The 21,163-nt window shown below is 40.4% G+C and overlaps 1 protein-coding gene across 5 annotated transcripts in view; it reads right to left on the bottom strand.

Moving 5' to 3' along the window:
* Positions 1-20,839, bottom strand: part of c9orf72 (C9orf72-SMCR8 complex subunit) — a 31,478-nt gene extending 10,639 nt beyond the window's left edge. The window contains exons 1-9 of one of the 5 annotated variants that reach the window (XM_033643363.2): positions 20,654-20,839; positions 19,179-19,654; positions 16,857-16,952; positions 15,538-15,602; positions 12,837-12,909; positions 11,894-12,010; positions 8,709-8,944; positions 8,549-8,606; positions 2,613-2,722 (exon numbers count right to left, since the gene is read on the bottom strand). In XM_033643363.2, the coding sequence (XP_033499254.2) occupies positions 2,613-2,722; positions 8,549-8,606; positions 8,709-8,944; positions 11,894-12,010; positions 12,837-12,909; positions 15,538-15,602; positions 16,857-16,952; positions 19,179-19,625 (1,202 nt within the window). In that variant the 5' untranslated portion in view covers positions 19,626-19,654; positions 20,654-20,839. Of the gene's footprint in view, positions 1-2,612; positions 2,723-8,548; positions 8,607-8,708; positions 8,945-11,893; positions 12,011-12,836; positions 12,910-15,537; positions 15,603-16,856; positions 16,953-19,178; positions 19,679-20,649 lie in introns of all 5 variants that reach the window. The other 4 variants (XM_033643362.2, XM_033643361.2, XM_078174905.1 and 1 more) reach the window with 4 other exon arrangements.
* Between the last annotated feature and the right edge of the window lie 324 nt (positions 20,840-21,163).

Below are 21,163 nucleotides of genomic sequence, written 5' to 3' on the forward strand. Positions count from 1 at the left end.
AGAAAAAATAATATCAGCAGATATCTGCCTGCAGAAATATATATTTGACCAATGAAAACCTTTGTTCCAAGTGATGTCATACCTCCAGGTCATAGCTATCTTGCTGACAAAATGAGGAAACTTCAAATCAATTGGGTTTCTGCTTCAGCTGGGAGATGATTACAATGATAAAGTAGCTCACACGCACATGCTAACTTTATACTGTAAGTTGGTGATAGAACGGGGCTAGCCACAACAGCTAGTGTTAGCATAATATTTGGGGTCCTATTAGTTTATGTATTGTGTAATTAATGTTGGACCCTTAGACATCCTCTGTCTGGGTTAGGGATGCCAATTTTGGTTAATTTTGCTTTTGATAGTCCGACACCTATTAACTGGTAACTACCCCGTTAATTTTTGAGGGAATGACGTGAAACACAAGAGGTGCTTTTCTTTCAGTCTGGCACTCCCTTGACTCAAGTATCATGTGAACTCAAGTAAGTATCTTGAGTTTTATTTTATGTTCTGTTGACTTGTTGACAGACAGCCAGCCAGCCACGTTAACATGCAGCAACCTAGAGCCAACTGCCCACACTCTGGTCTCCACTGGTTACCCAGCCTTGGCCTCTTTGACCTGCGTGCCACTTGGGTTGGATGGGAGGTAGCTAGCAGCCCTGCTCATCCTGGGATTACAGCTGGGAGTGCCATCCTGACCCATGGTGGTGGGACAGTGTTGCAGTGGAGACATTGTGGCCACCCTTGCGTCTCCCCTCAGGTTGCCCTGCTTAGTAAGCGGCTTCATTTTGAGGCACAAACCTCTTAGACACGTTAAACATTGTTCGCTCCACCAGCCATGTTGACACTGTTAACGGTGCTAACAGAGCTATCGGTGATAAAATAGTCGACAAGTCGGTTTGTGGCTCAAAATTGAGCCACTTACTAATTGCAGCTACCTGGGGAAAGATTGATAGGTAAATGCAAATGGACCTGCAATTGTAAAGCACCTTTCTAGTCATCTGACCAAGCACTTTTTACACTACAAGTCACATTCACACATTCACACACTGGTGGCCGAGGCTACCATACAAGGTGCCACCTGCTACTCAGTTTTTTAAAACACTCACACACCGATGGAACAGCCATCAGGAGCAATTTGGGGTTCAGTACCTTGCTCAAGGATACTTCGACATGCAGACTGGAGGCGCTGGGGATCGAACTGCTGATATTCCGATAAGTGGACGACCCGCTCTACCTCTAAGACATTTTGCCTACCTTTGCCTAGCCAAAGGTAGGCAAAATGTTTCCACAGTAATGACACTGGGTCGGGAATAAGTTACCAGTGGTAATCGCAAATGACAGGTGCAGCTAGCTAGCTCCTACTGGACCCAGGTGGTGCACAGTGCAGTAAACTGCAGAGCAGTTAAATTAACCTTTAAACTGACATGCGTAACCAGTCAAAAATATTTTTGGCATTTCACCAATGAACAGTAAACCATTGACATCCTTAGTCTGGGTAGTATAGGTTTTTGTTGTTCAGAGTGGACACAGGCACTATTTAGGAGGAAACTCTTATTTTGTTCTAGACAAACATAAAACCTTGCAACAACGATAATCAGCACCTGACCCAGTGTGCATAGCGGTCATGCAGAAAATTTGCATGTGTGTTTTCTGTATTCCAGCACCACATTTTTACATCACACTGGTGAGCAACGACTTTAACAAGGTAAAATTCGTCCTATGAGTGCAGGTTGCCTCATCAGTGGAAAAATGTCATCTTGCAGAATGTCTTTTTAATTAGTGGCAGTAACTGTCCCCTGTAAGGCAGAGGATGTGTACCAACTGCTATTGCACCAAACAGCATGTAGGAATCATCGGACTCCATCAGAACAGAGCAGCTGACGTTTCTCAGTGACTGCGTTTGTGCGTATCAGTAAAGCCAACTGCAGTGTTTGAGATGCATCACAGTCATGCTTGTCCGCCTGTTCAGAGCAGGGCTAAGGATGACTCACTTGATCATGAGTTTTTTCTGCTGCTAAGCAGAACGGTGTTCTTTGCACTACTTCTAGCCTACATGGTCACATGGAAAATATACTACACTCTTTCTTATCTGCGTCTAAAACATTGTTTCGGTTTAGAACCCTGAAGGTGTGCGCACACCCCACACCCAGCTGGGCTCTCACAAAGAACTAACAGATGTCTCTCATCTGGAGTTAACGTTATGAGCTCCCCATCATTCCATGTTCGGTTATTTGGCCCTCTGAGCTTGTGGTACCTCCACTCCTGTACAACAAAACCCTGGGGATCTATTACCAGCTGCAGAAAAACACTGACATAACTATTTTGACTCCTAACTTGGAAAAGTGTATGACATTGGGCCACAGACTACATGGCTTTAGGCGTGTGTCCTGTGGGGAACCAGTGGTGCTCAGTAGTGATGTCACAATCAGTGCAAGGTCAGTGGCTGCAAAGTCAAAGCAAAAACAATGGCAGACAACGAGCCAATAATCAGCTCTGGTATTTAGACTTTCTGATGTTTTTTTCTGTGGAGTGGGGTGTGTGAGTGCTGTGGTCTACTGCCAAATAATAATCCTTTTTGCTATGTGGATTAAAGTCTTATTAGTGACAGCTCTTACGTTTCGTCCTCGATGTACTTGAGCAGTGTGAGGGCCTTCCTGTGGAGCAGCAGCAGGAACTGGGCCAGATAGGTGCTCCGCAGGGACAGGCCTGGCTTCAGCATGAACACCTGGGTACGACACAGGATGTCAATTAGTAGTCCAGGCTACGGCTCTGCTGGAAAAGGCTGGAATTATACAATCGCCCCTCCTTTGTGCTAACCTTGAGACAGAAGCATATTGCTGTTGTCATGAGAAGAACTTGTAACCGCAACTCTGGGACCACTTTCATAGGAACGGATGACAGGTTGTGACCCTTGGGAATAAAATCTACTGTTTTGTATCTATGGGCTCTAGAGACAGTATCAGTGAGATGGAAGCACATCATTAAAGTATTTGCTGCAGCCTGATATACGGACTGTTCTGTGTTCAATAGCACTGTACCACAGACAAAATATGAAAATGCATCTGTTGCTTTTAACTTCACAATAGTATACACCACAGGAAAAAAGCAAGTGTGGTCATAGACAGCAATAGGAGCCAAAAACACCAAAAAGTACCACTTTATTTTCTACTTGGTGATTTCATTCTTGATTTTGCAGTGCTTAAAGTAACTGTATGCAACACCCAAGACATTATTATAGCAGCAAACAAGTGTTTGCTGTGTAAAGACATAGTGGAGTAAATTTTGAAATTCACACAGTGAAATCCTATTTTCATGCAATTCCAAACAGAAATTGATAAATTCAAGAACTTTCAATGACCTGTGTACAGGGCTGGACTGGGACAAAAAATGCTGACATTTATGTATCTTATTTGTACTTGCACACATTTTATTAAAAACTGAAATGATACATTTTGTAGAGTCTCTTTGGCAAGTGCTTTCACCATAAGCATTGTGTACTCCGGGGCCATCTACTACCACCAGGATGTATATGAGAAGTGAATGAGCACATTGATTTTCTAGCCTTGGTACTCTCTTCCAGAGCACGTAGGGTATTACTGAGATTTATGTTAATTTTGTATAATAATATTTAAATATATATTTAAATAGTAAATCTATATTTATATATATACAGTACAGGCCAAAAGTTTGGACACACCTTCTCATTCAATGCGTTTTCTTTATTTTCATGACTATTTACATTGTAGATTCTCACTGAAGGCATCAAAACTATGAATGAACACATGTGGAGTTATGTACTTAACAAAAAAAGGTGAAATAACTGAAAACATGTTTTATATTCTAGTTTCTTCAAAATAGCCACCCTTTGCTCTGATTACTGCTTTGCATACTCTTGGCATTCTCTTGATGAGCTTCAAGAGGTAGTCACCTGAAATGGTTTCCACTTCACAGGTGTGCCTTATCAGGGTTAATTAGTGGAATTTCTTGCTTTATCAATGGGGTTGGGACCATCAGTTGTGTTGTGCAGAAGTCAGGTTAATACACAGCCGACAGCCCTATTGGACAACTGTTAAAATTCATATTATGGCAAGAACCAATCAGCTAACTAAAGAAAAACCAGTGGCCATCATTACTTTAAGAAATGAAGGTCAGTCAGTCCGGAAAATTGCAAAAACTTTAAATGTGTCCCCAAGTGGAGTCGCAAAAACCATCAAGCGCTACAATGAAACTGGCACACATGAGGACCGACCCAGGAAAGGAAGACCAAGAGTCACCTCTGCTTCTGAGGATAAGTTCATCCGAGTCACCAGCCTCAGAAATCGCAAGTTAACAGCAGCTCAGATCAGAGACCAGATGAATGCCACACAGAGTTCTAGCAGCAGACCCATCTCTAGAACAACTGTTAAGAGGAGACTGCGCCAATCAGGCCTTCATGGTCAAATAGCTGCTAGGAAACCACTGCTAAGGAGAGGCAACAAGCAGAAGAGATTTGTTTGGGCCAAGAAACACAAGGAATGGACATTAGACCAGTGGAAATCTGTGCTTTGGTCTGATGAGTCCAAATTTGAGATCTTTGGTTCCAACCGCCGTGTCTTTGTGAGACGCAGAAAAGGTGAACGGATGGATTCCACATGCCTGGTTCCCACTGTGAAGCATGGAGGAGGAGGTGTGATGGTGTGGGGGTGTTTTGCTGGTGACACTGTTGGGGATTTATTCAAAACTGAAGGCACACTGAACCAGCATGGCTACCACAGCATCCTGCAGCGACATGCCATCCCATCCGGTTTGCGATTAGTTGGACGATCATTTATTTTTCAACAGGACAATGACCCCAAACACACCTCCAGGCTGTGTAAGGGCTATTTGACCAAGAAGGAGAGTGATGGAGTGCTGCGGCAGATGACCTGGCCTCCACAGTCACCGGACCTGAACCCAATCCAGATGGTTTGGGGTGAGCTGGACCGCAGAGTGAAGGCAAAGGGGCCAACAAGTGCTAAACACCTCTGGGAACTCCTTCAAGACTGTTGGAAAACCATTTCAGGTGACTACCTCTTGAAGCTCATGGAGAGAATGCCAAGAGTGTGCAAAGCAGTAATCAGAGCAAAGGGTGGCTATTTTGAAGAAACTAGAATATAAAACATGTTTTCAGTTATTTCACCTTTTTTTGTTAAGTACATAACTCCACATGTGTTCATTCATAGTTTTGATGCCTTCAGTGAGAATCTACAATGTAAATAGTCATGAAAATAAAGAAAACGCATTGAATGAGAAGGTGTGTCCAAACTTTTGGCCTGTACTGTATATATATATATATATATATATATACATATATATATACATATATATATATACGTATATATATATATATATACACACATATATATATACATATATATATATACGTGTATATATATATATATATATATATATATATATATATATATATATATATATGTATATATATATATATATATATATATGCATATATATATATATATATATATATATATATATATATATATATATATATATATATATGGGATGGGCAACACAAGCAAAAACACTATTCGAAAATCATGGCAACTATTCGACAATTTTTCGAATAATCGCCCCCCCGGAGTCATGCACACAGAGATCCATTCATCTTTAAAGGCCCGAACATACTCGGGCGGAACGGACTCCGCGGAGGTCCGCGCGGACTCAAAGCGGACGTCCGCAAGCCCTGTGCGCACACACTGGTGACTGCTCGGCATGTATTTTTCACATCGCTGGGATTTTTCACTGACATTTTTACAGGAAACTACAACGCAGAAGTGTGCTCGACTATGAAAGCCCGAATGACTGCGGACATTCCTCACGGAGTAGTAGTCTCTGCATGTTTCTCCTGTTTGTAGAAGAGCATCAAACTAGCTGGTAGCCCATCTCACACTGCTGTAGCAATTCTAGACTGCCCTCGCGCGGTTAGGAGCTGAATTGCATGTCAAATATAGGGGGAGAAATAAGACGGCGAATAGTAATAGTCGCATTAAAAAAATAGATTTTTCAAAAATGAAACGACTATTCGAAATTCGAAAATCGTGACCCATCCCTAATATATATTTACTATTTAAATGGAGGACCACACATATGTTTTGCCCCGTAAGAGGGAAACCACGCCACCAAATAAAAGAAAAAGATCAGATGAGCGAGGACGGGACAAAACGTGAGTGAATATCGGCGTTGATTTTTTCAGGTGGAAAGAACTCCTGAAGGAGAAGGATTTCACAAGGGATGCAGAGGTTGCCTGCTTTCTGCTAGACAGGTAATTCAATCTGATATTTTAAAATCATTTTGGCTTCATGTTTGCAACTACTTTTCCCTCTCGTCTAAGTTTGAGTGACGGCTACGTTTAGGTGCTAACGTTATCCTAGCCTTGGCTAACGTTATCCCAGAACTACAGCTAAATGGTTAGCCTAGCCTACAGCCTAATCTGTTGATTGCTCTTGTGCTGCTGCGAAGGCTGCCACCCTCTCCTCCTCCTTTTCCCTCTGGGTAGCCGAGACACTAAGTCCTCGGCTGGCCATTCCTGCACCGCCTCTACCCCCTTGCCCCCTTCCCCTCCCTGGTCTTCCTCCTCTCCCTCTCTCTCTTCCTCATTTCCCTGTGTCCTGTGGAAGAACACTCTGGAAACGCATATATTATAATCGTACCAACCTATATTTGCTGCACTGTGCCGTGACTATCACATAAAACGTGTTATTTTAGCATTACTGTGCTAATGTTTGCTTGTGTTACCAAAACAATTAGAAATAAAACACTCCTAACATATATCTCACAGATAAACTATATCTAACTAGGTAAACTATAACATATCATAACATGGTTTAGATTCCTAAATAAATATTCATTCTCATCGCTAGATACTCCTGAAAAACTCTGCGGTCTGTGCAAGGCTTTTTGTCCTACGAGGCCACCGTCACTTACCCGACGGGAGGGGTGAGTGAGTGAGCGCAAGTGAGTGCTGCAATCTAGAACTTGACCGCTGATGTCACTGTTACCCACCACTTTTTCACACTGATGCTTTAATGCAGCTTGCAGGCTGTCTGTCAGTGAAGCCAACAGAAAATAAAATACAACAACAAAACATTAACATTTTACCACCTTTTCATGGACAACGCGGCGGTGAGGAAGTGTCACTTAATGGCCCGTTTGTGGGGCAGTGGAGGGTGGACAGAAAGCCAATCTCCCCATCTCAGCAACTGAGTATTTGTCTTCGGTGAGTTTGTTTATGTTGGCTACAAAGATCTATAGAATTTTTGATTGTCATTAATGTAGTATCTCAGAGTTTGTGCTTTCCTTTGTAGGATAGTTAGCACAAGCTGTTAATACAAAGTTCATTTCTTTTCACTAAAACATTAAATCATAGGAAGAGACTGTATTTCTGTAGACTGTGGGAGTCTTTCTGGTCTGGTTGCCAGTTGCATGATATCGGTTATGTTTCTTCTAAAGTTGAATCTTTTTCAACTTTTTGTCACAAACCTAGACACACTATCCACATTCAAATGAATGGACGGAGTGGCATTTTTGCCACACCACATTTAGTGTGAATGCATCCATGGCACCATAAGCTGCTAGCCACCAGCTCAGCCACCTCCATGTTGAGAACTGTGTGCAAACAACCCTGCCCAAGACTCATGACAGATATGCTCTGAATGTTGCATACAGCTCCTTTAACCCCTTGACAACTAGTAGCTGCTGAAATCCATATGCAGAGCTGACAAACTGACTTTCATTATTCAAAAACAGATAACCTTGTGATTCTTTCTGAGTGAATCATTTAAGAACTTAATATCACTGAAACAACACTTTGTAATAAAATGCATACAAAAAAATACTTCATTCTTGCTTCTGTAAATTTGGTTTACTATCACTTTATCTAATTCTGACTTTTTCATCACCTGACCAAAGGGATCAAACAGTTTTATTATGGGTATGTCTTCAGGTTTGTGCAAAAACAAATTTGTTAATGAGTTCAACAACACTGAGATCCGTTGCTGATCTAATATTCCTCTACTTGCTGCGGAAGAACATTTCTATCCAAAATCAAATTCAGTTGAAAGCTCTATTATTTGTTTATTTTTTGTTTTCCTGACGCTATTGTTACTATTTCAGATGGAAACCATTTACATAGCTCTCACAGAACACAGCAGGTATGCCAGAACAATGTGACAGAATACATTTCAGCGATATTCATATTCCTAACTAACAGATTCCTATTGTGACCAAAAAAAAAAAAAAAAAAGATATGACTCAGGCCTTTGATTTGATTTGATTTGAATGGTGAATAGTGCTTTTATCTAAAGTGCTTTACTGTTCCTCTCTCATTGTTCTCCTGAATGATGATAAATAATAAAAATGGTTGCTGTTGTGTTATCTATTATGTTCTATTTTTGTCAATATGTTGCAGGGTATACTTATTCTTTCCCTATTGTTTCTGACTGGGTTAGGAGTGCTTTTTATGCTTTATTTTTTTATTGAATCAATATGAAAAAAGGTGCTGCTATATTCTTACCTCATCTATAAATGACTTCACCAAAGTGTCTTTATGCATGACATCTTGAAATATATTCCTACAGAAAAAAAGGCATTATGGTTATGATATTAACATTTGAGGAAACCAAATAAAATACTGTATTAAAAATGCAGAACTATAACTTTGGTGCGAGGCTTACAGGTCAGGTGTGAAGGTTTCGTCTGTGTGTATGATTGTGTCGGGGGGTATGTCTTCCTCACTGTCCGTCTTCCAGAGAGCGCTGAGCTCAGAGCGCATGTAGCGCCGCTGGTTGTACGTGTGCTCGTGGCACGGCGGCATCTGCTTGACTGTGTTGATGTCGACGTCAATGTGCGTGGTCGGGTATGGGGAGTAGAGCACCTGGCGGAAAGGCAGGACGAAGCTGCCTGTGGAGTCCTGGCAATTAAAAAAAAAGAAAAGGGGGAAACCCACATTGAATAACTGCCAAGCCTCAACCTGGTCTGTTTTTTATGTGATACGCAACAGCAGGTTTTTATTATTCTGCTTAGTGTGTAGCAAATCTGTTCCCTTAACCACAGTCTGTCCCAACTGACAGCACAGAGCACACTATGTTTCTGTAAGACGAAACAACAATAGTGAAAAGTGAAATTATTTATTAGAACGTCTGACCTGCATATATAAACAAAATGCAATACATCAACAAACAAAGAAAATCAGGGCAGCTCTCCCAAAACATCCTTTATCCATGTCATATATACTCAAAGAAGCTTTAATAAATAATTTCCTTTTTTGCAAGCAAGAAGCATCCTATTTCCTTTTTTGTTGTTTCTCCCTGGGCCAGTTTCTCTCATTCCCCGCTGCATTTTATGTGGAAATCTATAAGAAGATCCTGCAGGAGCTCCACAACACACCCTGTGTGCACCATACTGACTCTTTATGACTGCACTAACAAGCAGCACCATGTTTCCTGCTGCCTCTTTTGCTGTTCTTATTCACCTGCCTGTGTAACACTGAGCCCTCATGCCTCGCAAAACAGCAGTAAATAATGTGACAACTTGGCGTTCACAAAGGCTTCAGTTCTGCACTTGACCACAAGTGATTGTAATGGAGTAGAAGAACAAATGAAACATGTGTATGAATGTAGATGTAGCAGTATCTTAAAGGAATGCTTCATCCACAAAATGATCATTTGTATACCGGTCACTCATAGAATCCATTCTCACCTTCAATATCACCTCCTGGTACAGCTTTCTCACCAACAAACAGAAAACAAAACTCTCACGGATCACAAATCAAGCCAGCAAAATAATTGGTTCACCACAAACTCCACTGTTCCATCTGTATGAGTGCTCTGTGATCAGGAAAGCCACCCTGATCACAGAAGAACCCTCTCATCCCCTCCATCACTCATTCAGTCTCCTCCCATCAGGCAGGAGATACAAAGTCCCACTGGCCAGAAAAACAATTTACAAAAAATCATTCATTCCAACTGCAATAACAGCCCTCAACAGCAGAGGAATTACAGTGCTTTGATCATGACTTGCTGCTGGTCCTTTTCTTTTCTTTTAAGTGTCAATGTTTTGTACATGTACCTTTTTTGCGTGTTTTTTTAGATCCTGTAAATGTCTTGGATGTGTTTTAAATGTCTTCTGTGTGCGTGTGTACACCTGGTGTTGAGCCCTGTCGAAGACAAATTTCTGTTGCCTTTTGGTTCCAGACAATAAAGTTTTCTATTCTATTCTATTCAGTTACTCACCCTGTGTTATGTTAAATTTGTGCAGCCTTGCGTGCTTCAACTGTGAACGAAGAATCCAAAAACAGCAAACATTCTTGATGAACTTAAGTCATAGGGGTCCAGGTTTAACAACAGCAAAACTATATCAGAACATACGTTTACAAACTCTCACAACTCTCGTGCAGTATAATCCAAGTATTTATCCAGCCATATGCAAGTCATAATGCACTCTTCACCAAATATAATGCAATTTTAACAACAGAGTAATTACGTATTAAATTTACACAAATCATAATGCTTTTTAAAATGTGTATTTGTCTGTTAAAAACAAGTTTGCTGGAAGTTGTCTGTCTGTAATTTCTGACCCGCACATTTTAGAAACTACAATTTGGTTTTTGTTGACCCCCAAATATTTTTTGTACATGAACAAAATTATCTTTAGAATAATTTTTTGGAACTGGGGCCCGGTAACGTAACATAAGTTCTTAGTGGTTCACTCTTGCAACTTGATAGGATAATGTGAGATTGGTTCAAACTAAGTGGGACATTTGGGGAATTAAGTGTCAATGTGATGACTGACAACATATATATTTTATTTTCAATAGTTTTAATATCTTAAGTACTAGTGTTTAATGCTAGCATATTGCACATTTTATTCTATATTTCTAATGCACATTTTCATTTCCATTTTGTTGCTTTATATCAACAGACTTATATTTCATACTCTTATTCTTCTTGCAATTCTCTATTTTTTACATCAGAGCGACTGTAACAAATCATAATTTCCCCTTGCGGATCAATAAAGAGGGTGGCACGGTGGTGCAGTGGTTAGCATTGTCTCCTCACAGCAAGAGAGTTCCTGATTCAAATCCCGGGTGGGGGAGCCCCTCTGTGTGGGGTCTGCATGTTCTCCCTGAGTGAGCTTGAGTTTTCTCCAGGTACTCCGGTTTCCTCCTACAGTCCAAAGACATGCAGGTTACTTGGTGACTCTAAATTGCCGTAGGTGTGAATGTGAGCATGAATGTTTGTCTGTCTTTATGTGTCAGCCCTGCGATAGTCTGATGACCTGTTCAGGGTGTACCTGGACAGTGTCATCTGAATCGAGTCCAAGTCATGTGACTTGAGTCCACACCTCTGGTACTGAGCATATGGCAGGATAAATGAGACTTGGATTATACAGCACGAGTTGTGTGAGAGATTGTAAACAGACGTTTTGATATAGTTTTGCTGTTGTTTAATGTGGACCCCTTTGACATCAATTCATCAAGAACATTAACCTTTTTTTTTTTATTTTATTTTTCTCACCGTGGAGGCATGCAAGAAATACAAAGATTTCTTCATAAATTAAACATAACACAGGGTTAGTTATTGATATACAAATCATCATTTTATGGGAGAAGTATTCCTTTAATTTGCACATTGTAGGTGGATGATTAAAAATAAAACCATATGAAGACAACAGAAAACGCAGCATGCAAGACAGATGTGAATCTAATGCAGTGTGGTAATAAAAATATCTTCATTCAGAAAAAAAAAATTAGGTCAGAACAACAGACTGGGCAACATCAAACGAGCAGGCAGAGCAGAACAATAACCAGGCTCTAATTCATATCTTACTGTATGTATAATGAGAGGGAACTGGTGGGTACCTTGAGCAGACCCTGAACAAACAGGCCTGTGTCATATTTGAAAGAAGAGTCGGCCTTGCAGAGGCGAGAGCACTTCCTCTCAGCCGGGGTGAGGAAGAGGCAGAGAGTCCGTACAATCTGTGAGACAAAAAAAACAAACAAACAGTCAGATTTCAATGCTTTGACAGTCATGGGTAGTTGTACCATGGTGTATTCAATTGCTTTCAGGAAACATAATAGCTACAGCTTGACATAATTGCAACAATTCCCCGTTAGAATGGGTGTGCAAACTACAACCATGCCGCATTAGGGCTCCTCTTTTTCAAACATGGACAGAAGATAAACAGGCTTTTGTTTCCACCTTGCGTTTCCTAGCTATTAGGTTAAAAAGTGGTGGATCTGTGCCCACTGTCAGCACCTTTATTCTACAAGCTCCATCTCAAAACTCACTAAAGAGGCCACATTTTTGTTATAGACCTTAATCTGACATGAAGCTTGAGGCAAGTTGTTAGATACAAATAAAAGTCTTGATTTAATTGGTGCTCAGTTCAGGCCTCAACTCAATAAAATTTCAAATTAAAGCTGCGTAGCCCTTTGATATTCATTGGGCAAAATGTTAGTGACTGTTTTCTGGTGCAGATCACTTAAACAGCACATAGTGTGCAATATCAGTTTTCTTTCTTGGTTAGTGTGGCCAGCTTTTCTTCTTTTAATTACAATATCTGCCCATTTTTAGAAGCTTATCATATAATTTCTATCTTTTTGGAAAGAGCTGCAGCAGTAACTGTGCTGCCAAGCCCAGACAGACATTCAAAACCCCGACTCAAGCAGTAACAGAGACTGAAAAAGTGCATGAGGGGCTCATTAAACTCAAAACAACAGCATAGCGCACTTCAAAACATTTTAAATTATGGAGATGCATCACAAATTTGTCTGTGTGCTGCCACTAATATGTTACATTTACCTTATTTACTTTCTCTGGGTTGCTTCCAACCACTATTGAGCAGCCGCAAGTCTGCAGATGAGAGCTGATGGCCCTGAACCACAGAGACAAAGACATACAAATCAGAGCCAATTATTGCCATTAGCATTCCTCTAATCATTAATGACAGCTTTTAGGAATAACGATTGAGACAGAGGAACTGGTCCCGAAAAACATTCATGAGACTTTATATGGAGGAGGAATCAAGATGGGAACTGGCTCTGGGCCAGTGAAGAGTTAGATTTGCCTGGTATTCCTTATTCTGACCTTCTGAATATATTCTTAGGTATTAAATAGTCCATTTCATACCTTAAAGGGACAGTTCCCCTCAAAATTAAAAAAAAAAACATATTTCCATCTTACCTGTAGTGCTATTTATTAATCTAGATTGTTTTATTGTGAGCTGCCGAGTGTTGGAGATATCAGCTGTAGAGATGTCTGCCTTCTCTCTGATATAATGGAACTAGATGGCACTCGGCTTGTGGTGCGAGAAAATACATTTCAAAAACTCAACAGCGATGTCTCTTTCCAGAAATCTTGATCTGGTAACTCAAGATAATCCACAGACCTTGTTGTGAGCAGTTTCATGTCAGAATTATTTTCTTTCTGCCAAACTACACCCACTAACTCTATCACAGTGCAGAGGAAGTGTGCATCTGACGCTAGCTCAGCTAGCACTACTCATCTAGCTAACATTACATCTAAACTAAGGAGGACGCCATAAATGTTTACATCTAGTGCTGTCACGAGCACAAGCCTCTCATACTGAAGCAGATGCATGGTTACCTCTGCACGGTGATACAGTTTGCGGGTGCAGTTAAGTAAAGAAAATAGTTCTTACTAGGCCTGGGCAGTATCACAGTATTATGGTATGTCAGGGTATTTAGATATCTGGCGGTATGCTTTTCAGCACGGTCAAAAATATGGATGCTCACCTCTTTATTCAAGTCATACAGAGAGGATGTATTGATGATGTATTGTATGTAGTGCACAGCACGCGCCACCAGAGTTCAGTCTCTACTAGTGGAACAAGCAACTGAGCTGAAAAACATGGAAACTGCGAGTGGTGGGGATACCCAGGCCCCCGAGAAGTGCGCCAGGCTTTGAAGCCAATTTTCGTAGTGCCCAAACAGTGGAAGTACAACTCCCGAGTCTGTCATGTGTCACCATTGAACCCAAAAAGACTTTTTCCCATAGACTTACATTGGGAAAGAGACCTCTGTAAATCAGTGGATGCATTTTTTTGAGCACCACAACCCTGAAAAATGACTCATTTCACTATCAGGATTTAATCCTTCCAGTTCCATAACATTTTAAAAGTCGAGATGAGCTGCAAGATTAAATCATTTTATCGCTATTAAAGTTAGTGGAACACTAAACCAAAAACAGCCAGCTCATCTGGCGTTAGTCTCCAGTGCGCTTGCTCTTTGGGCCCAGTGATATGGAAGCAGCACCAATTATGTGGGTATTTTCATACCGCGAAAATAGAGCTTTTCAGGCTTCATGTACCACTGAGCAACTTTCACAGAAGTGATCAAGGCCCCGCAGGCAACACTTCATCCAGGTCTCTTAATACATCCATAGGGATAACGTTACAGGATGGTAAACAGCTAGGATCAATGGAAGAAAGAGACCATGGGGGAAAAAAGCTCTTTCTTTCATCAAGTTTTAGTTAGATTCTGTCGAGTTTGAATGAAGTGTGTTTTAAGATGAGTAAACAAGACAATAAAGCTACTGTTAGTCTTAGTTTGGTGAAAGAGACTTGAAACTTGAATTTAGAAGGTGTACTGTTAAATTTCCCCAGTTCATAAGGAAAACAGGTGTAAGAAAATTACATCCCTTGTCATTTTGGGAGTTTATTTTGTTTCTTTATTAGACTGAAAAAGCTAAGGGAGCTTGCGGAACATAGCAAACTTGCCAGTCTGGTTGGTAGCACTGCACACAAATACCATCATATACCACATACCCTGGTGAAATTTCAGGAAGGTATGAAAAAACAGATACCGCCCAAGCCTAGTTACAACATGAAACTCACAACAAGGTCAGTGGATTATCTTCCGTAAATGGGTCACGATTCCTGGAAAGAGACATTGCTGTTGAATTTTTCCCATGTTTCTTTTTTTTTTTTTTTTTTGGCACATCTAGCTCCATTATATCACAGAGAAGGCAGGCATCTCTTCGGCCAATAACCCCAACACTCAGCACCTCACACAGAAACAATCTAGATTGATGAATAGCACCACAAGTAAGAAAAAAACATGTATTTTTAATTTTGGGGTGAACTGTTCCTTTAAGTCACAATGAAAAACTATTTTGCCTGATTAGTTTAAAACTTAATGTTACATTTCCTCAAACATACAATCAGTCTGTTGTTCTCTTATTAAAAATCTCCATCAGCTATAAATAGCCTTAAGATTGAGGTAACAAAATTCCAGTGAGCCGATGCTCTGTCATCACCACAGGATGCTGAGCTAATCCTGTTCGACTCTGAGCAATTGGGAGCTTCACTGCTGAAATGGACTTTCCGGACCCTCAACACTAACAGCGATTTAACTTTCGTCCTTTCTCTGGAGGAAACTTTCGGCTAAGTGGAGAGCCATTACTCATCATCGGAAGGTTGATGGGTGTTAAATGGGTATTGTTCATCATCTGTCTCCATTAGCCTGTACGGGAGAGCGCTTACTTGTGGAGGAAATCCTCGTGGCAGCTGTCCCCGATGTCATCATCATTTAGCACGGTGTCTTTTATCTACTCAGCGGGAGCGAAACAAATGAGTCATTTTTAAAATTGGTCTCAACAAAGACAAAAGTGCTGATGGGCACATTTGCAGGCACTGTGATGAAAATAAGATGCAAAACCACCAACGTGTAACAATGTAGGAAACAGCAAGAAAGATTCCAGGGAGCTTCTTTGTGCTGCTTTTTTTGTCACATTTGCATATTAGAAGGGAGCAAATGTGTTGAATCACACTGGGTGGTAATCTAGGCAGAGAACCTGTAAAATTTCATCCTCAAAGAAATTGAAACTATTTGAACAATTAAATAATGAAATGACTGAACTTTAACAAAGTTGGAGGTGTTTTTCTTTTCTTCAAAAAGTCACATGTAAATGTATTCAGTAAAGATATTGACTTCTTAACATTCAATCACTGAAATCATGATGCTTAGATGTAAGATATTAAAGGAATACTTCACCCACAAAATGATCATTTGTATATCAATTACTCACCCCATGTTACACTGAACTGGTGAAGAGAACTTTGTTTTTCTTGCATGTCTCCACAGTAAACAAAGATTCCAAAAACGGAGAAAATTCTTGATGAGTTGACCTTAATGGGGGCCGCATTTAACAACAGCAACATTATATCAAAACATCCGTTTACAAACTCTCACACAACTCATGCAGTGTAATCCAAGTCTATTTTTTTCAGTTGTATGCTCAGTACCTCCCAAACACAGGCATTTTCACTAAAACTTCACTATTTAAAACATTCTGCATACGAGTAGCGCACATGGGTCAGTGTGTGCGTTTGAACTGTGCTCATGCATTCCATTAAAATTGTAAGGTTTTAGTAATAAATGCATGTGTTTGGGAAGTACTGAGCACACGACTGGATAAATGAGACTTGGATTAAACTGCATGAGTTGTGTGAGAGTTTGTGAACATATGTTCTGACATATTTTTGCTCTTGTCAAACATGGCCCCCATTTACTTCAATTTATGATAAATTTAGTCCGTTTTTGAGTTCTTTGTTTGCCATGGAGGCATGCAAGAAAACCAGTTTTTTTCTTTACCAATTCAACGTAACATGGGCTAAGTCACTGATATACAAAAGGTCATTTTGTGGGTGAAGTATTCCTTTAACTCTGCCATAGACAAGAAAATTATTCACAAATCTATAGTGTTATCTCAAAACTCTATATTCCTTTTGCTGTCATGTTAAAATTTATTCAATCATTTGGTGTGTGTGTGTGTGTGTGTGTGTGTGTGTGTGCAGCTCACATCTATATCTTCTGGCACACTGTGTGTCTTCATAGAGGCCAGCAGCTCCATAATAGGGACAATCTCCAAGCTCAGCACTGAGATGATATTGTAGCCCTAAAGTTGAAGAAAAATGGAAACAGTTACCTCAAGCACTGCACAGATACTAAAGCCGGTCGACTGAGGAAACTGACGACATTCATTTTCGGGGCCAGCGGCTAAGATTTCTGGCTTTTAAATGGCATGATCTGCATTTTAATGCACTTTACTCAATCCGCCATAAAGGGCGTGTTACAAGCTGTTGGCCTGGTGAGACTGGCTGTGAAAGCTGGAAGCCTCCATCTCAAAATGAAAAACACAAGTGATGAAGATGTGTTGTTACTACTGAATTCTGCATGGTGACACACAACAGATAAAAGCCATAAGAGCTGTACTGATAAACTGGATAGGTACTGATATACACAGTTTTACATAGTTTGTCCTCCAGACAGCATGGACAAGTTTACTTTTCAAATGTAAAATGACTTGCTCAGTACTTTATTTGGTCATAATTTGTTTAAAAAAAATTAGGGGCTCCATGCTTTTTGATTTTTTTTTTAAAACTCATATTTCTCATAGGCCAATATTTGCCTTCAGATTCCAGTACTGGTTGGAACATGAAACACATCATGAAAAATAACTTTTCCTGGAGGTAAATTAGCAGCAACTGTAAACACTCGGTTAAAAAAGGTTAAAAAACAGTTAGGGCTGGGCGATACATAGATATTGTATCAATATCTTGACACGAGACTAGATCAGTGTTTTCTTTTTTTTATGGTTTAAAAGGCTGTATTATAGTTAAGGGATGTAATTTTCTGAGCTTACCAGGCTGTTTATATGATATGCCTTTACCTAGTTAGGGACTGTGCCCACCAAAGTGTGTTTTCCTGACACTAATTTATTTTTAAAAATGTTTCTATGGTGGGGGTGCCATGTATTTACACTACACTACAAACGCCAGCAGTGTGATGAGGTGCTGAGTGTCTATACTGCCTTAAGTGCTGCAATTTTTTTGAGTGCTAAGAAAATAAAATGTTGAACTTTGGGTAAAAACACTGCACTCATCACTGTCACTTCTTACCCAGCCGTTCAATCACCATGGACGAGGGACAAATACCACTAAGAACAACCGTCACATCTTACACGTACAAGTGCTGAACAACGATGATGGTGGAGGAATATGTTCATATACTGTAGTTATTAATATGTTTCCTCTCATTTACCCACACAGACCAGCAGGTGCGTCCTCTCTCACATTGGTGGACACGGGGCAAAAGTCATTATATCCACATTACTGATTATTATTTATCAAAAGTTTCATTGTGTAAGTATTTGTGAAAGCACCAATAGTCAGCCCTATAATATCAATGCAATATCGATATTGAGGTATTTAGTCAAAAATATTGTGATATTTTATTTTCTCCATATTGCCCAGCCCTAAGTCTCAATACACACAGTTGTACCAGTACTTTGCTTTAATAAAACAATAAAATCTAGGCAAAATAATGATTTAAATCTGAAAATATCTGCTCAAAAAACAACTTAGAAGTAACAAGGCTATTATTATTCTGACCAGACGTTCGATGCCAACTGTACTTGACCCCTTCTGACACTTAACGGTACACATACATACAGATACATTATGGTCCGTGCCAAAAAGCACAGAGGATCGATACCCAGCTCTGAGGTTAGTAAGCAGTATTTGCCAGCAATGAGGCCTCTGATGCATTAAGTTTTCAAAGCAACACAAGATGATATAGGTTTTGGCACCAAACAGGCTGAACTGCAGGTGCATAGGGCAAAATAAAAAAAACCTACTAAAATGTTTACTATGTCAGGGGAAGACTCTGACAAGAGAAACACTATTCAAAAGGTCAAACTAACAAACAGGGATGTGTTAAACATATGCAGAACGTAAGGGATTAATAAACAGGCACACTTACGGCTGACATTCAACCTAGTGGTCCCACTTTTACAGCAGTGTCGGCTATGGTGATATATTTTTAGTGCTGTGCGTCACGTTTTTTCCCCACCCCTATTATTACCTCCTCACTAGCTTTCTCTGTAGGAGCTCTCAGACCTAATTAGCTAATTTAGTCCTCTGTGTTGGGAGACTGCAACTTTATTATTCTGCCAATATTGTTGCCATCCCAAATGGGTAAAACAGAGGTGATAGATTACTTAACACCCCTTTCAAATAAGGAACTAAGGATAGATCAGGTTTTAAAGTAGGTTTATGTGTATAAAGGGTAATAATTTGTCTACTCTTGTGTCCAAGCGTGAGAAGTCAAGGGATCAGGGTACCTTCTGCATCCAAATGCGTCCCTTGCGGATAACATGCTTTAGCCTCTCCACACAGATGGTGTGCAGAGGCAGGTAGAAGGCAAGCTCTGTCTGAGGCAGGATAATGGACAAGGCACACGTGTTCTTGTCGCCCTTCAGCTCGCCGTCGAAGATGAGAGACACAATGATGACGCCTTTTTCTGCCAGGACAAAGAACTTCACATCCACGGCGCCGCACTCGGCGCTACGCAGAATCTCCCCATTAAGTGTATGGTTGGCCAAAAATGTGACCTCTCCATCGCTGAGGAACATCAGTTGGTCTCCCTTTGGCGTCCAGATGTGGCGCACCCGTGGGCCCAGGATGTTGTCCCAGTAGGCAAAGGTGGCAGCCAGCAGCGGGCATTCTCCCTCTACTGCTACCTCGGACTTTGCCACAGCTGGTGACTGGGGTGGACAGCCAGAGGACATTGGAGAGGCTTGAAGATGTCTCTGCCTTCCTGAGTGTCAGAGTGATAATAAACCTACATCATAAACACAGGAAACAGCAGTTCTTGGTAAAGAAAGAAAGAAAGAAAGAAAGTAGAATCTACTTTAATTCCAAAGGTCTCTAAAATAACCCATCTGACTTGCCACCTATAACCGCATAATGATCAGAAATATCCATGTTCAGGTCACAAAGTACAAGAAATCATAAACCTGAGGCTTTAAGTGAAAACGGAAGTATTTGTTTGTGATGTTGTTTAAGTCAGCTGATACTTCTGACACCCAGCCAAAAGTAACTTCTCTTTTTCAGACATTTTTCTCTGCAAGGACAAACACTGCACCACACTTCCTTGAAAAGAAGTGGCAGTTTCATGTGTAATTGATTTCTTTGGCAAATGTTAATGTAAAACGCTTCCCCAAAAGCCAGTGCCAGTCTGTATAGACTCCTGTGTAATTCGGCATCAATACTTAATATGCCTATTCTTTATTTCAGTACAATTTCACTTTTTATTTTTCACTTTACACTATAGCTCTCTCTATGTTAGGTGTTATCGGCGTTATCAGCGTTAGACATGCAGCGCGTAATGTATAACGCTAAATAAGAAATACAGCTGCTACTTGATTGAGAATATGTGTGCCGAATTTACCAGAAACGTCTTTTTAATTAATATTTGTAGATGTCGTGTTGCCAGGTAGTTCTGTATATCCGCAAAAAGCAATGCGGCTTTATATTGCCAGCTTTTACAACGGAGTTTGGTGCTATATTTATCGTTATTTACAGGTACACGAATAGGAAGAGAAATTAAGGTTTACCTCTCACATTAACGTATTGTAAACAAAAGTGACAATCTACAGGGTTAGTTAACATTTTTTTAGTTTAGGTACGGAGAAAACAAATAATTTTAGCGTTTAATATTTTAATTCAGGGTTTGAAACCAGCCTAGCTCGCTAACTAGCGTTAGCCAAACCAGCACTGACAGAGCACAGGAATAACACTGCCATGACTTACTTACTTGTTCAGCCCTTTTGCTGTTATATCACCACACCGCAACGTTTCTACAGGGAGAGTTTCAAATGTCGCTGACAAATCATTATTTCATTTTCCCTCTGTTTTTCCCATAGCATGTAACACTTTCTATGTCGATAAACCAGCTGCAGTGTTGTTGTCTGCAAGACACTTCCTAGTACGTCAGCTGTACGTCACCATTAAGATACACAGCGTCCTCTAGCGAACGAGGCACAACAGTGGACAGCGAGTCAATGATGTCATTTTTATTCCAGGCAGCCACCTGCAGAATATTAGTTATTTCAAATGATTTACATGGAGCCCAGTCAAACGAACGGATGTGTCTGCAGGCGAAACACTATGTTTGCCTTTTAACTTCATCCTCTGAGGGTGCTCTGAGTCCAAATTAATAACAGCACACCTCCATCCTGGAGACCTACTGCCTCTTTCTTTGTTTCCTTTCAATCATGCCACTGTACATCACATTCAATACATCTCCCATGAGTGCCTGGCTGCA

The sequence above is a fragment of the Epinephelus lanceolatus genome, chromosome 15, assembly GCF_041903045.1.
Source record: "Epinephelus lanceolatus isolate andai-2023 chromosome 15, ASM4190304v1, whole genome shotgun sequence".
Taxonomy (NCBI): domain Eukaryota; kingdom Metazoa; phylum Chordata; class Actinopteri; order Perciformes; family Serranidae; genus Epinephelus; species Epinephelus lanceolatus.